This window comes from Protomyctophum bolini, assembly GCF_963924005.1.
Source record: "Protomyctophum bolini genome assembly, chromosome: 13".
Taxonomy (NCBI): Eukaryota; Metazoa; Chordata; class Actinopteri; order Myctophiformes; family Myctophidae; genus Protomyctophum; species Protomyctophum bolini.
This window is the reverse complement of record NC_137874.1, coordinates 516,370-542,189: the sequence shown is the minus strand read 5'-3', so window position 1 is coordinate 542,189 and position 25,820 is coordinate 516,370. Positions and strand designations below refer to the sequence as shown.

Here is a 25,820-nt window from a genome sequence, read left to right as displayed (position 1 = left end):
TGGCCTACGCATTCCCTGTAGGCTATGCTTAACATGTGTGTGAGAACTAGACTAAGACTAAACTAAACTCTCTCTATAGTTATACCAAATGTTCTGATGAATTGAAAATTAACAAGTCTTGGTGCTTGTCATGGTTTCGTCCACGGCACAAAGTAGCAATTGTTGTATTGACATGTGCCTTCGTTTGAAATGTATCCCTACCCATTCTACATACGGTGAAATAATTGTTTTAATCAATCAATCAATCAATCAATCAATAAACAAACAAACCAACAAACTCGTTAGATTCTCTATGTAGCGAGAGTTAAAATATTGGGCTATGTGAGAACATGTTCATATACAATATGTTTGTTTTGTAAATATGTTTAAAAGTTTATAACATGTTTACAGACATGCGTTAATACCAGTAAGACGCGCAAACGCGGGAAGCGAACGCAGCTCGTACATATTTAAGTTAAGTTATTTTTAAGTTAAGTTTTTAACTCAGCCATAACCATATAAGGAGTCCCCAAAGCAGCTCCATATATGGGCACAAGTTGGACCACGCCATCACACTCATGTCACCATGACTCAGCCATAACCATATAAGGAGTCCCCAAAGCAGCTCCATATATATGGGCACAAAAGTGTGACACACGGACACACAGACAGACAGACAGACAGACAGACAGACAGACAGACAGACAGACAGACAGACAGACATGATCTGCTAGGTCTCATAGTAAGTGCTCACTGAATTCTCAATAAACGTTTAGTGAAAATGTGATTTTACTCCCCGTAGACAGATCTGGCAGCTTTCCTTAGAGTATATAATAACTCTATGCAGCTTTCCTGCTGCAGCGTCAACTAGATCCCATGGCCCGGAGGAGCGAACGCTCGCTCGGGATTGGCTGGTAAAATGGTTGCCACAGAAACCATTTATAACCATGTATTCTTAATTAATTTTGTACTTTCATTATTATTAATTCCGTTTAAGTCCGTTATTTTAATGAATTGACACAGTGTATTTTTATAAATATATGTAAAAATATAGACTAGTTTAAAGGGAAAAAAATAGAAGAAAAATAACAAAAACAAAACAAAAAAAGAACGGAACCAGGGTTGCCATGTTCGCTCATTATAAGGGACCTTTGGCTTGTTATTCATGTGAAGTTGCTTGTTTATTGGTAGTTGGTTTTTCGGTCTTGGTTCTATAGTGTCGTTTATTTGGGCTTGTTAAATCAGTGGTTCTCTAATACTTCCATGTCAAGGATATCCAAATTATTATTTCCCTTACCACAGGGCGGCAGCCAAACCTCGATTCCCACCACCAAAATAATGTTTTCCTGGACCTGGTCACTTATTTCTCTCACAAAGTCTGGCAACACTGACCCGGAACCACGTTGTATAGTTTACTCCCTTGTTCATCCGGGTTCATCACACACACCACACGTGAAGGAAGAAAACATAGCAGCAGCGTCTCGGATAAACAACATTTAAACAACATTAACTTATAAGCTATAAATCAATCCAACGTTAACTATCACTAATAATAACAACAGACCTGTCAAACAGACATCATGCCGAAAACCAGGAGGGCCATGGCGAGGAAGACGTTCGACTACAGTAAAGACAGAAAGAAAGCCAAGAGGAAGATGATGAAGAAACTAGCTCCCACCATAGAAAGGTATGTCACTATTTGTATTTAGTGTTGTTTATTGCGGTGCATTTACATTCCTCTGTACGACATTACTGCTTAGTAACAAGATGTAGCTGCAATTCGCAACTTTTCTTTTTTTTGTTTATTAATGGGATGACTAGACTAGAGTACCCTCCATTGACTCCCCACTCATCCGATTTGCGTTTGCGATCTGCTTGTATTAAACGACATTAAATTCACCAGCATTGCAGCTGGCCAAGCTTGAATTATCCTCTTTCAATCTGCAAATCTTTTGTTTCATACAAATCCACCGTAGACATGCAGGGCTGGATTTAGCAATCAAAGGGCTCTAAGCAAAGGATTGTCAGGGGGATTGCTGCGTGCGCGAAAGATTGACCGTGTGTGCTTTGCGCGTGCGTGCACAACGGTATAGCAGACTGCCAGGCAAAACGGCATAGCAGACAAAGTACAGTGTGAGCTCCCCCATGCCCCAACTTAGCCGCAATTTGCAACTCTAGATTTTTTTTACAATTGCTTGAATCTAGAGTTGCAATAACCTCCATCGACTTCCTATGCATGGTTTTGGTTTTGCATTGGTTTGTGATCTCCTGGTCTTAAATTACGTTAAACTCACCAACATTGCAGCTGTAGTCCAAGCTTGAATTATCCTCTTTCAATCTGGTGTCGCTTGTTTATCATAAAAGTCCCCCGTAAAGATGTTATGAGCTACTTTCTGTCCAAAATATTCCAAGAGTGACAATATCGAGCTGCCATTTTGATTTTTGCAACGTGCCATAAAACAAGATGTGAGGGGGAGTGCTTGTTTAATAGCGTCCCTCCCTCCCTAGGGCGTCGGCCTCTTCTTTGGGTGTCTTACCTGCGCAGGTAAGATTCTATTAAACAAGCGCTCCCCCTCACATCTTGTTTTATGGCACGTTGCAAAAATCAAAATGGCGGCTCGATATTGTCACTCTTGGAATATTTTGGACAGAAAGTAGCTCATAACATCTTTACGGGGGACTTTTATGATAAACAAACGACACCAGATTGAAAGAGGATAATTCAAGCTTGGACTACAGCTGCAATGTTGGTGAGTTTAACGTAATTTAAGACCAGGAGATCACAAACCAATGCAAAACCAAAACCATGCATAGGAAGTCGATGGAGGTTATTGCAACTCTAGATTCAAGCAATTGTAAAAAAATCTAGAGTTGCAAATTGCGGCTAGCCCCAACTATACAATGCATGTACTGATTCAATCATTAGCTCAATCTCAGGGACGTGCACAGGGATTTGGAGGGGCAAGGGCACTTGCGGTGTGCGCACACCGCAGAATATCGGTTATATTTAGGGGTGCTAGACACATTTTTTTATTTCGTTTGCATTTTTTATGTTTGAGCTGTGATATGTCTACCTGACCTTTTTGTACAGGCCATTGTTTGGTTGTTTTTTTGCTTTCTTCTTGTCGTGTTATTAATCTTGTGTTTTAAGTTGATTGTTTTTTTTACCTTGTTGACCACTGTACAGCACTTGGTGACTTTTGTTTTGAAAAGTGCTTTATAAATACAATTTACTTACTTACTTACGTTTTGCGGCGGGTGGGGATACAAGATTATACTAACTATACTTGAGTCAATTAGTACAAATCTACACTCAGTATTGAGCAAGATATATTATTAACATCAATTCCCTGATGAGATCATAGAAAACAAATAGTCTAATTAAGAAGATTCCATTAATGCCAGTGCAAAACAAATACATTCATGTAATACTGATACTATAATTATTTAAAGCAAGACTTAAAGTAATCTTTAGAGATAAAGTATGAGAAAATGTTTACTTTGTTCATCAGGCGATTTGGGAATAAAGTGCTTTAACTTAAAACATGTGCCCACTTTGGCTGCCTCACTGCTTTTAGTGCACTAAACAAACAGTCCATAGACTTGGCTGTTCCCTAAATTGCTCTAACAAGCAAAGTCCATAGACTGTGATATAGAGAAGACAACTACTGTACCCAATTTCTTCAACCTGCCTGACTGTCAAGCAAGCTGTCACAGGAGGGGTCTCTGGGGCTCTGATGATCTATGAGCAATTTAACATGTCTATGTATTACTCTACAACGAATAACGATGGAACACAAACCTGATCATAACTGATATAATCAGAAACCACCACCCAACCAGTCTGCCCTGCAGTGCAGCTGAAATTACTGGTTATAAAAGTAAAATGAACACTTGATTGTGTTGCTGTTATTTGTTATAAATATTAAGTATGACATTTGCTTGATTGCCTGCAGACAGTTTGTGATCGATCAAAATTCAATTAGAAAATTGTGAAATCATGACAATGAGAGAGAGAGGTCCCTCGCTCGTTTGGTCGACAATTTTTTTTGTCCACACAGCACATAAAGTCATATACATGACATGACACAGCCTACCTTTTTCACTTCACTCAAGTGACGAGTGGTTTTGTTTGTGAGCGGCTGTGCCATGCACTCAACTGCATGCATGTGTTCAGCTGGTTTATGTTTGGTTTCCATCCATTGTGTGTATAATTCGACTGCGTTTGCGCGGCGGCGCGGCCGATCTACAAGCTCACAGCGCGTCGTGCTGCGCCGTGTTGTGAGCTTGTAGATCTGCTCTAATTCTGCAGTGCACGCCTGCACGACACTGCGCTGCTCAGAGGGGGACAACAGGGGCCCCACGACGGGACGGCTGGGTGTCGCTTAACGGGAGGATAAAAAGTGACGCCGGTTGGGAGGAGGAAGCGACGCACGGCCGTCGGAGGCCCCAAACTGACCACAGCAACTGCGATGGAACGAACTGCAATATTAAACATTTTTCAGGGAGAACTCTCGGGGCCTCTAGCCGTTGGGGCTCTACGCAGTTGCGTAGTTTGCGTAGCGCTAAAAACCGCCCCTGTAGACATGTTATGAGCTACTGTCTTTCAAAGTCTGCAGGACTGCAGGTGATTATTTTTTTGAATGGTGCCACAGCTATGTGTGTCCCTGGGTCACACAAAGCAAATTGGATGAATGGGGAGTCAATGGAGGGTATTGCAACTCTAGATTCATCCCATAATCTAGAGTTGCAAATTGCGGCTACACTCTGAGTTACAGACCCATAAGGGTTCATTTGGTTCCAAGCCATTTATTTGGCTGGGGACCCCTTGGAACTCCCTCCTGGACCCCTGGGGGTCCCCGGACCCCACTTTGGGAACCACTGATAGTCGGCTGGCTGAGTGGCGGTGGCCAGATCTAACGTTGCTTGCGGCTAGTACTGTAGCTGAGCTAGCCTTGGATCAAGACAATCGCAGATATGTATTTTATTCTTTTATTGATTTTGACATTTCAATGTCTATAGTAAAAGGTCAGATCCAAGGCTGTACCCTGCTATGACTCTTATTGCCATTAGACATTAGACAAGCCATCCCGCAAGGTCAACCATAAGTGCCTTTATACAATTATTCAAGTGATGGGGGTTTTGTAACATACAATGCAAACAACCTTTTGAAATAAAACATCCTAAAGGTTAACACACACACACACACACACACACACATTATATATATATATAAACAAACACATACTCCAAAAGTGAAGAAAGACTCACCCGGCCATGCCTAGGGAATTACACATAAAATGATAAGATGGCAAATAGAAGCATCCCCGTATATTTCGGTTCAATCATTGCCATTAATATTCGATCAATCTCAACTCAACTTTATTTATATAGTACATTTATCATGACCAGGTCAACCAAAGTGCTGTACAGGTTAAAAGAAAACAAGAGGGCAAACAATGCAATATAAACAAACATCAAAACATTAAAACGTATACGCAGGCATTTGAAGTAGAAAAATAATCAATGCCGATTTTAGCAGGCAATCCAAAAAACACAAAGCAGACATTTGCGCAAATGAGGGGAGCAGGGCTACCTCAAGTGACAAGCTCGTAAGTGGCGCGCTACGAGCTTGTAGATCTGCTATTTTTCAATAGCTAAATTATAACATAATGTTTAAAACACCAAAAGAGGTTCCCGCTCAAAATGGGTTAACATATGTCCATATTTCAAGGCACATGGAGATGAACATAAAATAGAGAAAACGGCCAGTGTGAACCACAACGCCCATCGAGTTCCCATTACGGCAAGCAAGAATGAATGGTTGCTTTAACACTGGCATAAATACCTTAGTGCAAACATGTCCCCCTAGCCTAGGAGGAGGGGAGAGTACCCGGCTGGCACCCACGGAGGTTATGGACCTGGCGGGATCCCGGTCCAATTAAGGCGCATGAAACAAAACAATCTACAGAACCACAATAACTATGGTTAACACAAACGCCATACAAGGCCATATTTAAAGGACTACATTCAAAGGGCTGGCAAGGTAGACTAATAAGGTACAGTGGAACCCGACGCGCGCCATTGCACTCGCACACCAGTAAATAAAGCCCTCACATTTCTGGGTCAAATCGTGATAGCCCAAGGCATCTAATGCAAGGGCAGACAAAAATCAGCACCCCTCCTCATACCCAAATAAGTGATCCAGAATTGAAACAATCCTCTGGGTATCCCCCGTCCTGCCAAAAAGTCCCGGGAAAAGGTGACAATGTAGTAACCACGAAATTTGAGGCGTCACAAAGCCTAGCATAATGGCAAAACAGATATCATCCCAGATTGGGAGGGGGGGGGGGGGGGGGGGGGGGGGGCGCTTTGGTGGTGTTGTTGTTGTGAAGGAAAGCCTGCACTATGTGCGGTAGGCAATACCCCTGTTACCTGAGGTCGTCACACTCCTACACCTGGATATCCTATGGTTTAGTGCCCTGACCAGCGGTATCCCAGACCTATTACCCTGTATGTCAGTTGCTCTCAAACACTTTCCTATCAAGGCCCCCCAAAAATATATGTAATTGGCCTTCCGACCCGTATCTGAAAATATGTTGTCCAGGGACCATCCCGGAAGCAAATATTTGACTTAAAAACGTTCGCTCTGAAATAATATATATTCAAAGATTCAAAGAACACTTTCACGATTTTTCAAAAAATATAACATAAACATAAAGCTTAAAACACCAAAAGGGGTTGGGTTGGTATAGTATAGATCAAGACACGGATGTATTTTATCGATGTGGATCGATAAAATACATTTGGTCTTGGTATAATATATACCATATAACAATTTCTAAAACGGGTAGTCCCAATACTTCATTCTGATTGGCTGGTTACCATCACGTGACCGGTGTAAATTTCACCGATAACCCACTCCTTCAATCACTTTGTATCATCTTGCAGCCTTGTAGCTGAACTGGGGAAGGAGAGCGCTTGATTGATTTACAAACACATGCCGTGCGGGCGTCTAAGCACCGCCCGGCTCATAATGACTGTGGATGTGTGGCTCCAGGCAGCCCCGTAAAAACATCAAGCGCTATTCACCCGTCACATAGCCTACTTGCCGAGCACAACAAGGAAGTTATGTGGCTCGCTCTGGTAGCGCAAAGCGTAGCTACTTTTGTGAATTCAATAGTTTTATTAGGTTAATATGGTACATATGTTTGTAACCGTTTTAGAAAAGCAATAAGCCACTCGAGGCCCCAGCTTACCGGGTATTTTACACTGGCTGCGGGGTAGAAGACCCTCGACTGCGCCTCGGGTCTTCCTACGCCCCCAGCCAGTGTAAAATACCCGGTAACCTGAGACCTCTCGTGGCTTATTGCTTAAATATTTGTTTACTAATGCATTTGGGACCATTGCATTATTTACTAATGCAGAACGGACCATTAGATTGTTTAGTAATCAAAATACACTATGTCACGAGTAAGTGAAATGTTTTGTGGCAGCTGTCAACATTTCAGCTACCAATTGATTAATCTGTTTGATCATGTAGAGACATTCCAAATAATGTGCTGTTTACTACTTAAAATATGAATGCTTGTCTCACTCCGTCCCATTGTTATATTTTGACTGTTGGCTGATTTTTAGCCTTGGCTAATGGCTATTCAAAATAATAGCAGATCTACAAGCTCGCAGCACAGCACAAAGTGGCGGGCTGTGAGTTTAAACATTGCTATTTTTTATTTATTATTTATGAAAAGTGTGAGAACTACTGATTTTCGAAGGCATTTGTAGAATTGGCCACAGGTCTTAATGGGTTGAACCTAAACGGGGTTCAGGTAAATTGTGACTTGTGACAGGTAATTTGTGTACTTTTCTTTTGCCATTTTCCTATGCCTATGGTAATGAATCCATATTTAATTTGTATTAAATTTGTGTTCCATAACTTCAATGTCTAAAAGGTGTCAAAGGCTCTGCTAACTTATATGTACAGTGATCACTAAAACAGTCCCGTCTTTCACAGGTCTGTAACTCAGAGTGTACACACACACACACGTCCATTTTATTCCATTTGTAAGCTCTCAGCGTTAACCCATTCTAGACGGAAACCCCTTTGGTGTTTTAACCATTATGTTATACTTTAGCTATTGAAAAATAGCAGATCCACAAGCTCATATCGCGGCACCTAGTGCCACGCTACGAGCTTGTAGATCTTTTACAAGCTAGAGCGAACATTTTTAACTCAAATCTTTGCTTGTGGAGCTGCACTATCGGCGATTCACTTAATTGTGACAGGAGGAAGACGGAGGAGTGGAGGCAGGGGGCTTGGCGCGCGCAGCACGCTGGCATTTCAGACTTGCATACTGACTGTGCGCAGGCATGACCAGAGAGAATTGAACGGTGGGGTTGTTTATACCGCTGGCTGGCCTCTGGTTTGTGGCACACCAAATGAGCTTCAGTTCATATGCTAAATGTTTTATAAAATCAATCTGTGAAAAAGCGTCAGGTTTTCGTCATGTTGCAGTTGCACTGAGCTATCTCGTTAAATACAGCTGGCTGCGATGAATAACCTAATCATTAGGCCTAATCAACATCATATAGTCACCAACCGATCCATAAAATGATATAATTCTGTAGTGTATGATGACCACGCAATGTTACAGACCACTGCAGGCTACAGGCTATTTGATTTCCAAAATCGATAAGTCCATTGAACTCCATTCTCACTCTCACAGTGACTCACACAGACACACACTGAACCACGGCGCTGAGTCTGGCTTTATCGGGCTTCAGTCCTAACATGGTAATTTGTAGGGTCGGGCCGAGCTTCGGGCCGACTCAGTTAGGGTCGGGCCGGGCCTTAATCTTTGGGCCTGTTGAGAACTTTAGTCTGCAGCCAAATACAGAAAATTCTGGGTGTCCTTGACATGAAAAAGGTTGAGCACCACTAGGGGTGCAACGGTTCAGTTAGACCACGGTTCGGTTCGAACCTCGGTATGGGGGCCACGGTTTCGGTTCGGTTTCGGTACAGTAAAAAAAAATACCCCCTTGTGAAGTGATCCCCAGGAACGCGCCCTACTGTACCCTCTACTGTACTGTACTGTACTGTACTAGTGTCACTGTACTGGCACACACGAAATCATCATATATACAGTTAATAATGTGCGTGTGTGTTAGGTTGTGCACAGGTGGTGAAAAACAACCACGCTGTTTTCATGCTCATACCCAGCCAGCCAGCCAGGCAGTGGCTTGCACCACTCAAAAAAGTTTATTTATAGCATTTTCTTTTCTTCTCTTTTTTTAGCATATATTATTTTATTAGGCATTTCTGCCTTTTCATTATTTTAAAGGGGGAAAAAAACCTTATATTGCTATTTTAATGTGCCTCATCATTATTTTTAAGGGGAAATAAATGCACCTATGCGCTCACACGGGGCATTAAGCACATGCAGGAAAGAGGAGAGGAGAGTGTCTCCTGGGAGGGGAGTCATTCACAGTGAATGCGTCGTGTCTCAGAAAAATAGCCTACAAAAGTTTACAATAAGTCTACATGAGGATTTAAGGATATTATGCTTATATTATTAGAAGAAGGGCTTCTATCTACAGTCATGGATTGGACATGGGAGTATTTTGTTGGTACTTTTCTGACGGAATGAATGTCCTGCTGCGGGTTGTTTTTGCTCTCACTCTCCCTCTTAATTAGCACTCAAACAGCGAGTGCAGATGCAGAATCAGATCTGAACAAACTTACAACGACCGTGCTTAGAAGCCTGTTGGCGCGAGGTTACTCCGCTGTGTGTGTCTCTGTGTATGACGATCAATAATTATTCCAAGAACGACGTTTAAAGACGAGTTCTGGATTCTCCTCATCATGCCGTCTCTCTCTCTGTGTGTGTGTGTGTGTGTGTGTAGGGGGTGGGCCGACAGAGTGCTACACTTCTGTGACCGAAAGAGTGCTAGACTTCTTAGTAGGACGGTGTGTGACCGATAGAGTGCTAGACTTCTAAGTAGGCCAGTGTGTGACCGAGAAATACATTCTTCGCAGCTGTAATAAATTAATTAATGCAAACCGAAATAGCGCGGTTCATTAGAGCGCATTGAACCGTGTATGTGGAACCGAACGGTTCGGTTTTCGGTTGAAAACCGTTGCACCCCTAAGCACCACTGACATAGAAACATAGGTTTTTCAGAAAACTGTTCTCGTGTCAGGTCTAAATGGGTTAAATAGAGTGTCAAAGCAAATTTTAGCATCGTGTCATACCATTTGATAACGTCTGTGTTCGGAGAAAATGCATTTATTTTCTTACGCTTTGAATACATCTGTACGTTTTCCACCGCTTCATATCCATAATGAGGAAAATTGTGCCGCAGGGGTCCATTTGGTTCCTAACTATCATTTAGCTGGGGACCCCCTGGAACTCCCTCAAGGACCACTGCTGGTCCCCGGAACCAGTGGTTGAAACCCACTGTTCTATACAGATCTCTGTTAACCCATTTTGGGCGGGAACCCCTTTTTTTGTTTTAAGCATTATGTTATACTTTAGCTATTGAAAAATAGCGGATATACAAGCTCATAGCACGGCACATGAGCTTGTAGATCTATTTATATATTTTTATTGTGTAAATGTGGCGCAAATTTCGAATACCTGTGTGTGTGTGTGTGTGTATATATATATATATATATATTCAGAGTGAACGTTTTAACTCAAATCTTTGCTTCTGGAGGGGTCCATGGAACAACATATTTTCAGATAAAAACCAATTACATGTATTTTTTGGGGGTCCTTGACATGAAAATGTTTGAGAACGACTGATATAGAAACATGGATTTTTTTCCTGAGAACTGTCTTAGAAGGCATTTGTAGAATCGTCCTCAGGTCTAAATGAAGGTTAACACCACCCTCTTTGTCCGTAGTGTGCACATGCGAAATGCGTGGGACGACGAGAAGTCCATGGCCACCAACCTGTCTGAGATGGGCCTGTCCTTCGACCCCAACCGAACTATGCCCGTTAAACACACAACCAAGGTAAGCAATGGTCTACACATTACAGGGCAACTTTGACGATGGAGAGAGAGAGAGAGGGCCCACTGTAGTTCCACACTCGACTCCAGAGGGCTATACTGTCCAGTGTTTTTGGCAGCAAAATTTTGATTTTAGTTTTAGCCATAGTCTCTTCAATAGTATTAATTTAGTCACGTTTTAGGGCCGATTCATACTCCTATTTTGCCGCTGTAGTGCCGAAATGATTTCGGCTCGTCAGAAATTTTCAGTAGCACAGAGGAGCCGACTTTAAGACGGTACCCGCCCCCCGAACCTCAAATGACGTCACATTGTAGGCTCTACAGAGCCGAATCGACTTTTATTCGGCTCTAAAATTAAATAGGAGTATGTCACATGGAATGTTTTAGTGTTTAGTCTAGCTTTAGTCGACTAAATGTCATAACATTTTAGTCGCCTACATTTGCTGTTCATTTAGTCGACTAAAATGTATTTTGGCGGTCGTAATGGCTGATTTGACACTGAAAATAATGCATGGTTGGCTACGGGAGTACAGCATGAACAGCCAATCAGCGTAAACAAAATAAGTGACGTCATCTCCACTCTCCAACCTGTATTTAAAACGCTCCTATTTAGGGATGCATGATTAATCGGTAGCATAATCGGAATTGGCCATGTCGGCCATGAAAATGCCATATCGGTATATAGAGCGTCGCAGTCCCTCCCCCTTTCAGAACAACGAGTGGCCCAGGAAATTAATCCCAATGCATTTTTCCCATAGGCATTTCAAAACGTATTTATTTAAAGACCTTTTAAGCGTCGTACGAAGGCCAACTCTTGTCGTGACAAATCATGACAACACACACAATATTTTGGACCAAACAAATAATTACAAAGAAGAAAAACAACAAAAAAAGTGTTGTAACCTGCCGTTTTTTCTACTTTCTAATTCTTTGTTTGGCCCGAAAAATTTTGTCATTTGTCATGATTAATTGATTGTTGTTAATTACGTAACGAAAGAATACATTTGAAATGCTTATATATAATTTAAGAACTGAATTAAGGAACTGTTCTTCAACAGTTCTTCAACAGAAGAACATGAAGGTAATTCATGTTCTTCTTTGAGAAGCTGATATTTGACAGTTTGTAGCGGTCGACAGAACTTGCACGCTCTGCTTGTGCAAGAAGCAAGTAGGCTCTCGACAGAGTGCAGTTCTAGTTATTATTATTATTAACACATTCTGACCTGAGATCAGATTCATACGAGGTTTCCACTGGACACACACTGGTCTGATTAACCCATTCTGACCTGAGATCAGATTCTAAAAATGTCAGTCGTTCTTCGATTTTACAAAAATAGCAGACCTACAAGCTCGTAGCGCGCCACTCGGTGGCGCGCTATGAGCTTGTAGATCTGCTATTTTTCAATAGCTAAAGCATAACATGATGCTAACACCAAAATGGGTTCCCGTTCAGAATGGGTTAACGTGTGTTTTCAGGATTGAAACCTAATGCTTTGTATTACAATAAAATAGTCAAAGTAACAGAACTACAAGCTCACAGCGCCTCAGATTGTGAGGCATTCTTGAGCTTTTAGATCTGCTATCCTCATGACAGTGCAACCCCCTTGATGAACGATGAAGTAGAACGTTAATGTATGGCAAATACTATATATGAGAATATATATGGAGACATGATGTTTCTGTCCAATCAGCGTGCAGCTTTGACGCACAAACTTGGGAGAGTTGGGCGATATAAAGGCGTGGGCCGCGCTGACAGTTTTAATGCCGACATTGTGCCGTTCCCAGTTCTGCCTGTGATGGCAGCGAGTTCATAGAAGTGGTTTTGGTGCTGCACACAGATCCGTGTGGTCCAATGATCATACTCAACGGTGCAGAGATCCAGGTCCCCACATAGACCAGAACTCCCCTACGAGACATCTCTTTACATCATGTGGGTGATGTAAAGAGTGACCGGAGGAAAACGGTACATTTTAAATATTTACTTCAGCCAGTGCCCGCCCCCCCCTGGGTGGGAGGTAAGTAGGACACTATGGACTGGGGTGAAAAGTCGACCGCAGACCTCATGAGCGAATACGCGTCTGACGAGCCGGGCTATCACGTGCCGAAGGAGGGCTGGAGAATCTGCCTGGCGCACAAGTTCAAAGAGAAGAGGCAGCCGCTGGGAGCGCGACACGTCTCCCTCGCCAACATCCTGGAGCACCTTTGCTTCGGCGTCCGCTATCTGCTGTGGTGGTACAAAAAGACGCGCGTGGACAAGAAGGCGCCGTTCATCGACATGCTCGGCACGCTGCCCCTGCGCCAGATCTACGGCGCTCCCCTCGGAGGCATCGGCGGAGGCACCATCACGAGGGGCTGGAGGGGCGAGTTCTGCCGGTGGCAAATGACGCCCGGCATGTACCACTACAAAACCGTCATAGCCAATCAGTTCACGGTGTGCGTGCGCCGAGGCGGCCGGACGCTCTATCAGCAGGTGCTGTCGGTGGAGAGCCCCGCGACGCTGCAGGACTGGAACTGGGGCTACCGCGGTGAGCACGCTTTCTACCACGCCCTGTACCCCCGCGCCTGGACCGTGTACCACCTGCCTGGACAGAACGTCACCCTGACCTGCCGGCAGGTGTCCCCTGTCATCCCGCACGACTACCGGGACTCCAGCCTGCCAGTGGCCGTGTTTGTGTGGGACATAGAGAACAAGAACGACTACGCGACAGACGTTTCCGTCATGTTTACGGTGGTGAACGGGTCGGGCCACAAGGACGACAAGAGCGGGGGACACTGGAACGAGCCGCTCCGCCTGGCGAAGGAGGGCGAGGCCGTGGCCGGGATCCTGCTCCATCACTGCACAGCCGCGAACCCTTACACTCTGTGCGTGGCGGCCCGAGAACAGCCCGAGCGCGTGATCAGCCACCAGACGGCGTTCTATCCAAAGGGAACCGGCGGAGGCGAACTGTGGCGGGACCTCGTCGCGGACGGGCGGTTGGACTCGCCCACGGGTCCCAGCCCGCCCTCTCCCCGGGGACAGAGCGTGGCGGCGGCCCTGGCCGCCGGATGCTCGGTGCCGGCCCGGGGCCACAACGCCCTGGAGTTCAGCCTGGCCTGGGACATGCCCAAGATCACCTTCGGCTCGGGAGAGTGCGTGCACGTCAGGCGGTACACGCGCTACTTTGGTACGCGGGGCGACGCGTCCCCCTCGCTCTGCCACTACGCCCTGACGCACTACCGACAGTGGGAGAGCAGCATCGAGCAGTGGCAGGCGCCCGTCCTGCAAGACGGCTCGCTGCCCTCCTGGTACAAGTCGGCCCTGTTCAACGAGCTGTACTTTGTGGCGGACGGCGGGACGGTGTGGACGGAGCTGCCGGAGGACGCGGACGTGAGCGGCGGCGTGCGCAGCGAGCACGGCGGGCTGCCCGCCCGGCCCGACGTCGTCAGGGAGTACGGCCGCTTCGCCTACCTCGAGGGCCAGGAGTACCGCATGTACAACACGTACGACGTGCACTTCTACGCGTCCTTTGCGCTCGTCGCGCTCTGGCCCAAGCTGGCGCTGAGCCTGCAGTACGAGGTCGCGGGCGGCGCGCTCCGCCACGACACCGCCGAGAGGCTCCACCTGATGAGTGGCCGCCGCGGCGTCGTCAAGGCTGCGGGCGCGGTCCCGCACGACGTGGGCGACCCCGACGATGAGCCGTGGCGGAGGCTCAACGCGTACCTCATCCACGACACGGCCGACTGGAAGGACCTCAACCCGAAGTTTGTCCTGCAGGTGTACCGGGACTTCCACGTGACGGGCGACGGCCAGTACCTCCGGGACATGTGGCCCGTCTGCCTCGCCGTCATGGAGTCCCAGATGCGCTTCGACGTGGACGGAGACGGGCTCGTCGAGAACTCTGGCTACGCCGACCAGACCTATGACTGCTGGCCGGCCACGGGGCCGAGCGCATACTGCGGCGGGCTGTGGCTGGCGGCGCTCTGTGTCATGCACAAGATGGCCGAGCTGACGGAGATTAGCGCGGCGGCGGACAGCCGCCGCTTCAGGGACCTCCTGGAGCGCGGCGGCGCCGCTTTCGACCGGCTGCTGTGGAACGGCAGGTACTACAACTACGACAGCAGTGGGCGGGAGCTGGCCACCAGCGTCATGGCGGACCAGTGCGCCGGACACTGGTTCCTGAGGGCCTCGGGCCTGGGCCGCGGAGAGTTCCAGGCGTTCCCGCGCGAGAAGGTCCGCAGCGCGCTCCGGTCCATCTTCGAGCTGAACGTGATGGGCTTCGCCGGAGGGCGGATGGGCGCCGTCAACGGTGTGCGCCCCGACAGCGGCGCACCCGACCACTCCAGCCTCCAGTCGGGCGAGGTGTGGGTGGGCGTGTCATACGGCCTGGCGGCCACCATGGTGCACGAGGGCATGCGGGAGGAGGGCCTCCGCACGGCTGAGGGCTGCTACCGGACCGTGTGGGAGAGGCTGGGCATGGCCTTCCAGACGCCCGAGGCGTACTGCGAGAAGGGCGTCTACCGCTCGCTGGCGTACATGAGGCCTCTGAGCATCTGGGCCATCCAGCATGCCCTGGAGCAGAACAAAAGGGACGGGGCGGACGACGGGGGAAGCGCTGACGCTCCTAATTGACCCATTAAAGCAGAATTCCATGCTAGAAGGCTTTCTTACCGTTTATTTGTAGTTGTTGCGTCCCCACCAAAGAGGTCCAGCTGTTATTTCCCCTACCATAAGCCCTCAATGAATTTAATTGAATGGGGCATTGGGGTGCTGTGCTAATTTGCTTATTTCCATCTCTCAAAAAATATATATATTTTTTGTATATATCACTCTTCATAATGTAAATAGTATCCCAAGTGCCACACTTTACTACTTATTTTGATAAACCCAACCCCCATTGAGGGCTTATATTAGAGGAAATAGCCAATAATGCACTTTGCACAAAATAACACCTGGACCTCTTTGGTGGGGACGTAACAACTACAAATAAAGGTAAGAAAGCCTTCTAGCATGGAATTCTTTCTTTTTTCCCCTGAAAAACCTTACTTTCTCATGTCAACAACCCCCAATGTGTTGTTCCAAGGACCCTCCAGAAGCAATGAATGTGTATTCAATGTTTTTTTTCTTCTTTTTGTTTCTTTCGCGCAGTTTGGAACCCCCATCACCGTGAGGAAGCCATACCTTATCAACCGTAAGGCACACTTCTAATACAAACACATTTATTTACATTTTCCTTCAACCAATGCTGAGGCTGTGAATTTTAATAAGTTTATATATTCAAACATTTTCTCCACATTTTCACAATTTTTCAAAAAATAGCAGATCTACAAGCTCGTAGTGTGGCACTCGGATGCCGCCCTATGGGCTTGTAGATCTGCTATTTTTCAATAGCTAAAGTATAATGTAATGCTTAAAACACCAAAAGGGGTTCCCGTGCTGAATGGGTTAAGACCTGAGGTCAATTCTACAAATTGCTTCTAAATCAGTAGTTCTCAAATCTTTTCGATCATAATCTGTCTGTCTGCAGACCCCCATATGAAAATGTTTTGTGCCAGGGCATTTGTGTAAAAAAGATATTCAATGTTTTTCTATTTTAATCTTTCAAGATTTAAATAAGTTAGCCACATAAACTAATGGTGTTAGGCACTTTGTGCCGCACGGTGACAGTGACTATGAGGTGTCTGTCTGTCTGTGTGTGTGTGTAGAGTTGGAGGAAGAGGCTGCCCGACGTGGTAAAGACACCCGGTCCCTGTCGTCTGACCTCATTGAGTACGTCCAGCACATGGTCCGAGAACACAAGGACAACTACAAGGTAACCACTTCCCAGGCCTCTGAAATCTCTTATCCGCTCCAAGCCCTAAAGTAGTGCTGTCACCATTACAAGTTTAAATTGACGATGAATTACTTGCACAAGCAGAGCACGCAATTACTGTAATCGGCTGTGTATGTCGGTGTTGTCCACCGTATGCCGGTGTTGTCTGTCGGCCAATCAGGGACCACCATTCTTCGTTTGGTGATCGGCTGGGTATGTCGGGGTAAGAATGGTGGTCCCTTATTGGCTGTTGATCGTGACGTAACTCATCATCATTTTTCCGACCGCGGTCGAGATCGTGGATTTCACAATATCACGCCAGACTTTCGGTCCTTCATTGCCATCCCCAGTTCCTGCTTACTGATGCCTGTGTCCCTAGCAATGACATCAGGGAACGACAGCTTTCTACCTCTGGTCTGCTTTGAGGCAGGACTCCAGAGAAGAAGGGCCACTGCTACAGAGCTGACAGTGAGGTTATTATATCTATAACCTCATTGTCAGCTCTGTAGCAGTGGCCGGCAAACTGTGTTCTTCTGGATCGGACTAGTGAAGAAACACGGGGAAGGTTGCCATATATGGGTGGCTCTTGCAAGACAGATTTTGCGCTCTCATTAGAAGGCGGGTGTAAGTGCCATCCAACCGTTTATCTAGTTTCTAACGACGTAACTAAGGTACGTTTCACGGTCAATAAAGGGTCTAAAGGATTTAGAACAGCAGTTGTAATAGACATTAGTTAGTAGCAGTTGGCATCTCGACAGTGGGCATTTTAGTTTGTCGACTAAAACTATGACGCACAATGTTCGTCGACTAAATATATGGACAATTTCATCAACAAATTAAAACTAGACTACAATGTTAGGGAAGGACTAGTGAAGTAGAGATCCAGTAGAACTAAAAGACAAGTCATTTTGTGATTGGATGCATGCTGAAAATAGCAAATCTACAAGCTCACAAGCCTGTGAGCTCATGTGCTTGTAGATCGGCTATTTCCAGCATGCAAAATCAGTGTGTGAAATCAGGCATTACGATGCCATCGAGGCCCTCCAAATTGCATTATAGTCGACTAAATCTGTAGATTTAGTCAACTAAAATCTTAGGATATTTTGTCGAGTAAAATTAGACTAACGCTAAAACATTTCAGATGACTAAAATATGATTAGCACTAAATTAAGTTTCATTCCAAAGACTATGACTAAACTAAAATCTAAGTTAGCTGTTAAATAATTGCAATTAACAATTGAATTGCGTGTTTGGCATTGAACATTGGAATGAAATAAAAATGTAAATTATCTTTGCCTTTTAGGCTTTGTCAAATAACTTGAATATACAAACTATTGATATAACTAGAACTGCACTCTGTCGAGTGCATACTTGCTTGTTGCACACTAGTAGGCCAACTAGTGCGCAAGCAAGTACTTTTGACCGCTATAAACTGTCAAATCTCAGTACCTCTGTGAAGGAACGTTTGAAATTTCTAATTATTGGGTGTAACTACCAATTAGACTCTGGCATTGGGTGCTTTAATCCACATATTTCCTATGTCATCATTGAGAGCTATACATATATACTATGTGTATATGTAATTTGTAAGTTGATTAGCGGTATACTGTGGTTACTTTGCGCCGTACGCACGTCCCAGCCAACCCGCCACTTTTGATGCGTATGCACCGTCCCAGCAAACTGTGCCTGATACGGCAGTGGTGCCAGATTACATACATGTATACACAGGAGCATTACCTTTAATCCTCCCAACACTAAAACATATCGTCATTACGTCACCATCGAAAACCAATTACACTCTGGCATTTAATCCACATATTTCTTACGTCATCATTGAGAGCTAGTTATACATATACACCATGTAATCTGGTCCCAGCAAATCAGGCACAATTTGCTGGGACATTGCATACGCATCAAAAGTGGCGGGTTGGTTGGGACGGTGCATACGAGCCGGGCGAAACTATTACTTGCGCGTTCTGCTTGCGCAAGTAATTATAGATGTAAAGATAGCTGATTTACACCAGTGTTGTTTTTGGCTGCAAAATTCTATTTTAGTTTAGTCATAAGCTTTGGAATTAAACTTCAGTTAGTCATAATTTAGTCACCCGGAATGTATTAGTGTCAGTCTAGTTTTAGTCTACTACATCTACTGGTGATTTAGTCGACTAAAATGTGTTTTGGCGGGCCTTGATGCCGTCGTAATGACTGATGTTACACTTGCTGAAAATAGCCGATCTACAAGCTCACGTGTCACGAGCTTGTAGATGTATCATGCAACCAAGTGTAAAATTACGTTTAGTCTAGTTTTTATTTGTTGACAAAATCGACAGCATATTTTGTCTTAGTTTTAGTCATCATGACTTAGTTTTTATGTATTTTAGTCAAAGGACATTTTTTGTAATGGTACTATTAGTCGATAAAATCAACACTGGCTTAAGTTACAACACTTGCGTGTCACTTCATGAGGCGTTGTATAAGCTTGCAGATTTGCCATTTCTGTTTTTTTTTAAATCCTACTATAAATGTGTGTGTGTGTGTGTGTGTGTGTGTAATGCACGTAACTCGAGAACCGCTTGCCCCACCAACTTCTAATTCAACACACCCCCCAGGGAGTGCAGTGCCCGGTATCGAGTCGGTCGGACCCACGGTTCTCCAGAACCACCACAAAAAGCTCTGCTCAGGCTCTGCCAGTGGGCCTAATCAGCCTAAATCCCCTCACCTGTGCAATTTCCAGCCTCGGCCCCAGCCCTCTCCAATTGTTACTTGCGCAAGCAGAGCGTGCAAGTAATGTTATGACGTCATATGCTGGCACGAAGCTGGTATGTTTTCCGTCATGCTACGAAGCATATGTCCCATGACGTGATGAAGATATGTACCAATGTCCCTTAGAATGCACGCGATATGATGTCATATGCTGGCCCGGGACATGCGTAAGTAGACCGTGCAGATATGCTTTCCGCGAATGTCTCATAGCGTGATGAAGATTATGTACCAACGCTCCAGTTCGGTCTCTGGCCTTCTTTATACTCTATGGTGCATACATGCAAAGGTATCGCATTTGGGTTTAATACTGCATTATGGACAGATGCCTATGCATTGTCGAAATGCTCCCTGTCGTCACGTGCATGCAACAACTGTGGTAGGCTACAACCTCTACATTATTGCATTTAGCTCCCCTCTTGTCTTTCTTTTAATGTTTTTCACCTGCTCCACCATACTTCCACGGCAAACGATGATGCACCACGCAACCACCCCTTGTGTCCCGGTCCCCTTATTACATAGTGAGCGGCCCATGACGTTAGCCGCTGCGGCTATACCCGACAGGCTCGACAAGCCAAACGCTTATTGACACTCGGGTCTCGATAAATGCCTAACCGGGTTTGTAATGGACCTGATTTTCGCTCCATCGCTAACCACAATAGGTGTGAGGTTACCTTGTATTTTAGAATAGCTGAGAGGCGTGGTGAGAGCTGTGCCTGGACTCCTCTGAGACATAGTGAGTAGACAAATGTATGCATGTATTTATACATGTAACAACCTCACGTAGAGTCGTTAGGTACCGTAAGTCTAAGTTATGCCGATCCTACAAGCTTACATGGTTTGCTATTTTCGGGCACGAGAATAGACCTTGCAGTGCAACCATTTCTGTGAGCGTATATTGTAAGTGTTCTGTAAATAATTAAGGGAAACAAGTTTTCATTTCTTGACACCCTTTTTTTCTTTCATGTGTGATTGATGGTTGGTTTTAGGCAAATATTTCATGTGATGTTTGGATGGGACTGTGAAATCCCTGCTGCAGCATGTAGATGGCAGTATCATACAGGCTGTTTCAACAGGCCAGTTGTCTGGAAGAGTAGTAGGAATTTGTTTTCTTTACCCTGCCACTCAAAAATAGGGTTATTTTCCTCACTCAACAGTAAACAAAGTATACAGTCAGGGTATCTTTCACATTTCTAAAGTCACAGTTTATTGACCTTTAAGTTCACTTTTTTTATTAATTTTAAAAGTCTTTAGTGTCTTTCCCAAGTTCCCCCTTTCCCTCCCTCCCCCCTCCTCCTGCTCATGCCATCCTTTCTCCAAGTGACTCCATCTCCAAAGTCTCTGTATAGCTCTCACTTCAAAGGAGTTCTTAAAAGGCAAAAAAATAAAGTATTTACAATATTGCTGAGGAGAACCACAACAACACTTTAAGGGTGTCTTAAACAATTATTACTAAGATCATAAAGCAGGCATTAGGACCAGCGATATAACACAGAGTCTGCTCTCAGTGCGGCAACATGTACTATCCAGTTGTTCCAAATTTGGTAGAATTGTTCTATTCTAGTTCTTAGGAGGTATGTTAATATTTTCAGTTTTGAGAATATCCAGGACTATACCGTGCCAATCGTCCATTGTGGGTGGGATTGGGTTTAGCCATCTTCTAGTAATTTACTTTTTTTGCTTGCTGCCAGGAGCACCTGCAGTAGCTTTGTGTCTCTCGTCTGGTTCAGACATTCAACATGGCCCAGGTACAAGGTTGTGAAATTCAGAGGTATTTGAGGACGATTCTACAAATGTCTTCTAAATCATGACAGTTTTCTGAAAAACCCTTCATGTCAAGGACCTCAGAAATTATATGTAATTGGCCGCCGACCCCCATCTGAAATTATGTTGTTCCAGGGACCTCCAGAAGCAAAGATTTGAGTTAAAAACATTCGCTCTGAAAGAATATATATTCAAAGATTTGCTTCACATTTTCACGATAAAAAAAGCAGATCTACAAGCTCGTAGCGCAGCACTCGGTGCCGCGCTATGAGCTTGTAGATTATTTTCAATAGCTAAGTATAACATAATGTCTGAAACACCAAAAGGGGTCCTGAATGGGTTAAATTTACATTGTTGATTGATATAATGCCGAACCAGGAGATATCTGAAAAGTCAAGTCTGTTCTAATAACTATAAACTGTTTATACCAAATTGGCCAAATAGTACGCAAGATGGAGGAAAACATTGTAAAAAAATAGCCGATCTGCAAGCTCACAACGCCTTGCAGTGTGAGGCGTTGTGAGCTTGTAGATATATGCTATTTTCCACAATATTTATACAAGTTAACCTCATTGATCTATTAACCGCTTAGTTGATGAGCAGCGTTTTTATTTATTTATCTGATAATCTTACTTTCCCTAAAGGCTAGGATATAAAAGGCATATTATATTCCTTAATCAAATATTTATTTGACCATTTGAGATCCAGGGCCAGGCAATGGCATCTTTTATGAGGAATAAAGGCTTCTATACAGAAAGGATATAAAAGGCATATTATATTCCTTAATCAAATATTTATTTGACCATTTGAGATCCAGGGCCAGGCAATGGCATCTTTTATGAGGAATAAAATGTAATGGAAAGTGCAGTCTTGTCACATCCCATGCAAAAGCAGAGGTGTGTGTGTGTGTGTGTGTGTGTGTGTGTGTGTGTGTGTCATTTTGTAACCAACCCACTTGTGTGTCCCTTGGCCACGTGTGTGCACAGACAGCGTTACATTCACAGAAAACCGCCCCAATGATGGAATTGCAGCATTTTCGATTAATTGTTGAAGAATGTCTTAACGGCGATTAACTATTAACAGCCCTTAAGAACCCTTTGCCATATAGTGGTGCGTTAGGTTGCCGTTTGTGTGACGACACGCTGTGTTCCCACAGGCCATGGCCCGAGACGAGAAGAACTACTACCAGGACACGCCCAAGCAGATCAAGAAGAAGATCGACAAGTACATGTGCTTCCACCCGGAGCACTACGCCGCCTTCAAGCAGTCTCTGGCTGCTCAATGAAACACCGATATAAGAACCAGGGGTCGCCAACATGTCCGTACACGGACAAATGGCAAAGACTTGGTCATGCCCGTGGCATTTTTTTATTATTTTGTTTTACAAACCATTATCTTATTTTTATCATAACACCCACTTTAATATGGAATGTCAAGTCTCCAGGTTGTATTTACTATGACACTATTGGCACATTAGGAGTCTAGTACTAGTAGGTTCTCAAATGTTTTATTTGCAAAGACCCCCTTAACTCTGAGAGTGTCTGAATGGAACCAAATTTGGTTCCATTCGAAAACTCGAGAGTTACAGAGCTGTTATGGTCATTCAACCATGCACATGTTTCTGGTAATATTGTTGTCCTCTCATTTTGTATGTCCGTGGCAAAAATGGAATGTTGACCAAAAATGTCAACCACATTGCAACATGGCGGTGAGCCCTGATGCAGCCTTCATGCAGTGCTCAATGAAACACAGATATGAACCAATGTCCTTTCAGCTTGGAGCGGAAACGTGGGCGCCCTCCCCCCGGCGGAGAGTCTGCTCTCGCCCCGGTGTTCCCCCCCCCCCAGGGATCTATACTAGAGCCCCTCTGTTTCTTTTGCCCTGTACAACTGGGGTCTTCAATGTTTTTTTAGGCCGAAGAGCTGAGAGAGAGATGAAGCAGGGACCCTGTTGTGTAAATTCAAGTTTGTTTGTTTGTTTACCCATAATCTGTTCTTATTAACATGTTGTGTTCATGTGTATTTTCAGACATTGAATCACTTAAACCTGCAGTACATATTAAACTTGATGTTTGGCCCTGTACTTGGTTTGTTCTTTTTTTCCCTCCCTCCCTCTGATCTACAAGCTCTTGTTTCGGTCTTGTAGAGCTGCTATTTTCAGCGAATGTTGACCCAGAATACGGGATACAGTTAGGATCAAGTTGTTGATGTAGATTTTTAGTAACTGGTGTTGGCCCCGGGTCCCAGGCAACTTTGACGATGTAGAGGGCCACACTATTTCCCCACTCACTCCACATTGCATAATACTGTCGTAGCAAAAATAGCCGATCTACAACGTGTCGCAGTGTGATGCGTTTTGAGCTTGTAGATCAGCTATTTTTGCTATTATTTGAATATAAATACTGAATTAGGTTTAGCTATTTTTGTATTGGAAACCTGAAAAGTAACCTTTTTATTTAATTTCAAATGCCTTTAATTACAGTATGATTGTTAACTTTATGAAGTAAATACAAATACATTGGACATAAAAGACATGTAATACTCATTGAGCTACTAATCTACGTATCAGTATTCTTGTATTAACCTTCACTTAATTAACCGCATTAAGTGAAGGTGGGGGCCGCCAGTTGCCCATCCCTGGTACAGTATGTGGTCCAGTGTTCTTTTTGGCAGCAAATTAGTTTAGTCAGTCTTTGGAATGAATTTAGTTTTAGTCACCTGGAATGTGTTGATAATTGATGATAATTTATGATTACCGTGATAAAAAAATAATATATATATTGATATATATATTATCACATGAAAACCACTTTCATTTTTCAACTCCCAAAACTACAGTAGCGCCCCTCAAAAAAGTATACAGCATTTGTTAAAATTACGCTTTTTTTAACGTTTTTTCATTGACTGTCAAGTTTTCAGCCTCGAGGAAGAAACCCTAAATACAAAGGGTATCACATTTATGAGCTACAGCAGGCGGAAGGGAGTTATTCTCCAGATAATGAAGTACTACATTCAAACTTAAAGTACTGTTCTGTCAACAACAACATCCATCTGGTATGATTTTATTTACATTATCTAATAGTAACGTACAGTATCCTATACAGCATGTTTGAATGGACAGTGTTTTACCGATGCTCACAACACAACGGCACAAACAAGGGACTAAATTATTTTGTTGGGGGAGTGAAATGTGGCTCGGGAAAGGAACCCAGGGCACGCCGCCATGGCATTAAAACCTACACCACCATAACCCTCTAACAGCGGTTTTCAACCAGTGGTCCGGAGACCAGCAGTGGTCCTTGAGGGGGTTCCAGGTGGTCCCCAAAATGGAGAGTTGCTAACCAAATGGACCATTAGGCTATAGATCTTTAAATCTTGAGTGCATTCAATTAAACCAATGGTCTGGACGCTTACGGGTCCATTTGGTTTTATTGTACGCTGTCAAGAGTTCAATTATTGTTTTACAAGAAGTCTACACAATTAGAATTGTAGACAAAATCGTATCCAAAATATTCTTTAATGTTGGGTCTGAGAGGCTAAATGTCATCAATTGGTGGTCTGTGGCTTAATAAATGCCGGTTGGAAACCACTGCTCTAACACTTTCCCAAATAGTAATAATAATCAAATAGATCTACAATCTCACAATGTGGCACATAAGTGACGTGTCATGTGAGCTTGTAGGTGTGCTAGTTTCACTCGTTTGGGTCCGCAGGGTCAAATGTCTAATTTCTCTTAGAAGACAAGACAAAACAACATGCAAGAATACTTACAGCTAAACAGAAAAACACATAGTACTTAAATGGATCATTGGTTGCTTAAAATACATGTTAATGATTATGTTATAGTGATGATTAGTCAAAGCATGAACAGGTGGTCCCATAGTGAGAGGACAGTGCTGATTTAAACAACCAAAATGATGGCTTCACAAAATATCTGTCTGACTGCCCCCTGGTGTTATCTGAATGGTCTGATAGAGTCCAGTGACACACTGGTTCTTGTGATCTACTTTGGGGATCCCATAGCCCACGCCCTGACGCTTCTCAACAGCTGCCTGAACCCGCTGCTGTACGTGTTCAGTCAGGGTTTCAAGGATGTGTTCCGCAGGTCCATCCTAAAGGTCCTGGAGGAAGCCTTCACTGAAGAACAGTCTCAGACAGACACTCCCACAGACCCAGACGTCACCTGTCCAATGATTGCCCTGTGTGAGATAGAGGGTAGCATTGGTCCGCCCGGAACCCAAGACCCGTCAGGAGACTGCCCTGTCTGGGACACTGGTTTAGGGTTTTGAGACTGTCCTGTCTGAGACACAGGTTTAGGGTCATCTTTGAATGTACTTTAATTTGTGTAGAAGATTGAAACAATGATGAAAAATATCTCTGCTGTCGGGAATAAACCACCTAACTCCACAATGTTCATTTTTCAGGAAATAAAAAATATGCATTTTTCAGGAAAGTAAGAAAACCATTAGAAAACAAATAAATACTGCCTCAAAGTTGGTATTGTGACTTTATATA

The 25,820-nt window shown here is 44.2% G+C and overlaps 2 protein-coding genes across 2 annotated transcripts; both read left to right on the top strand.

Moving 5' to 3' along the window:
- Positions 1-1,421: 1,421 nt before the first annotated feature.
- nop16 (NOP16 nucleolar protein homolog (yeast)) lies at positions 1,422-23,388 on the top strand. The gene is made up of 5 exons (XM_080779517.1): positions 1,422-1,666; positions 10,886-10,997; positions 16,119-16,161; positions 16,676-16,782; positions 22,463-23,388. The coding sequence occupies exons 1-5, from the start codon at positions 1,560-1,562 to the stop codon at positions 22,589-22,591; spliced, it is 498 nt and encodes a 165-aa protein (XP_080635643.1). The 5' UTR covers positions 1,422-1,559; the 3' UTR covers positions 22,592-23,388.
- Positions 13,023-15,602, top strand: LOC308327034 (non-lysosomal glucosylceramidase-like; the record flags this gene model as incomplete). Its single annotated transcript, XM_080780169.1, has 1 exon — positions 13,023-15,602. One exon carries the CDS (start codon positions 13,023-13,025, stop codon positions 15,600-15,602), a length of 2,580 nt encoding a protein of 859 aa, XP_080636295.1.
- Positions 23,389-25,820: the final 2,432 nt, after the last annotated feature.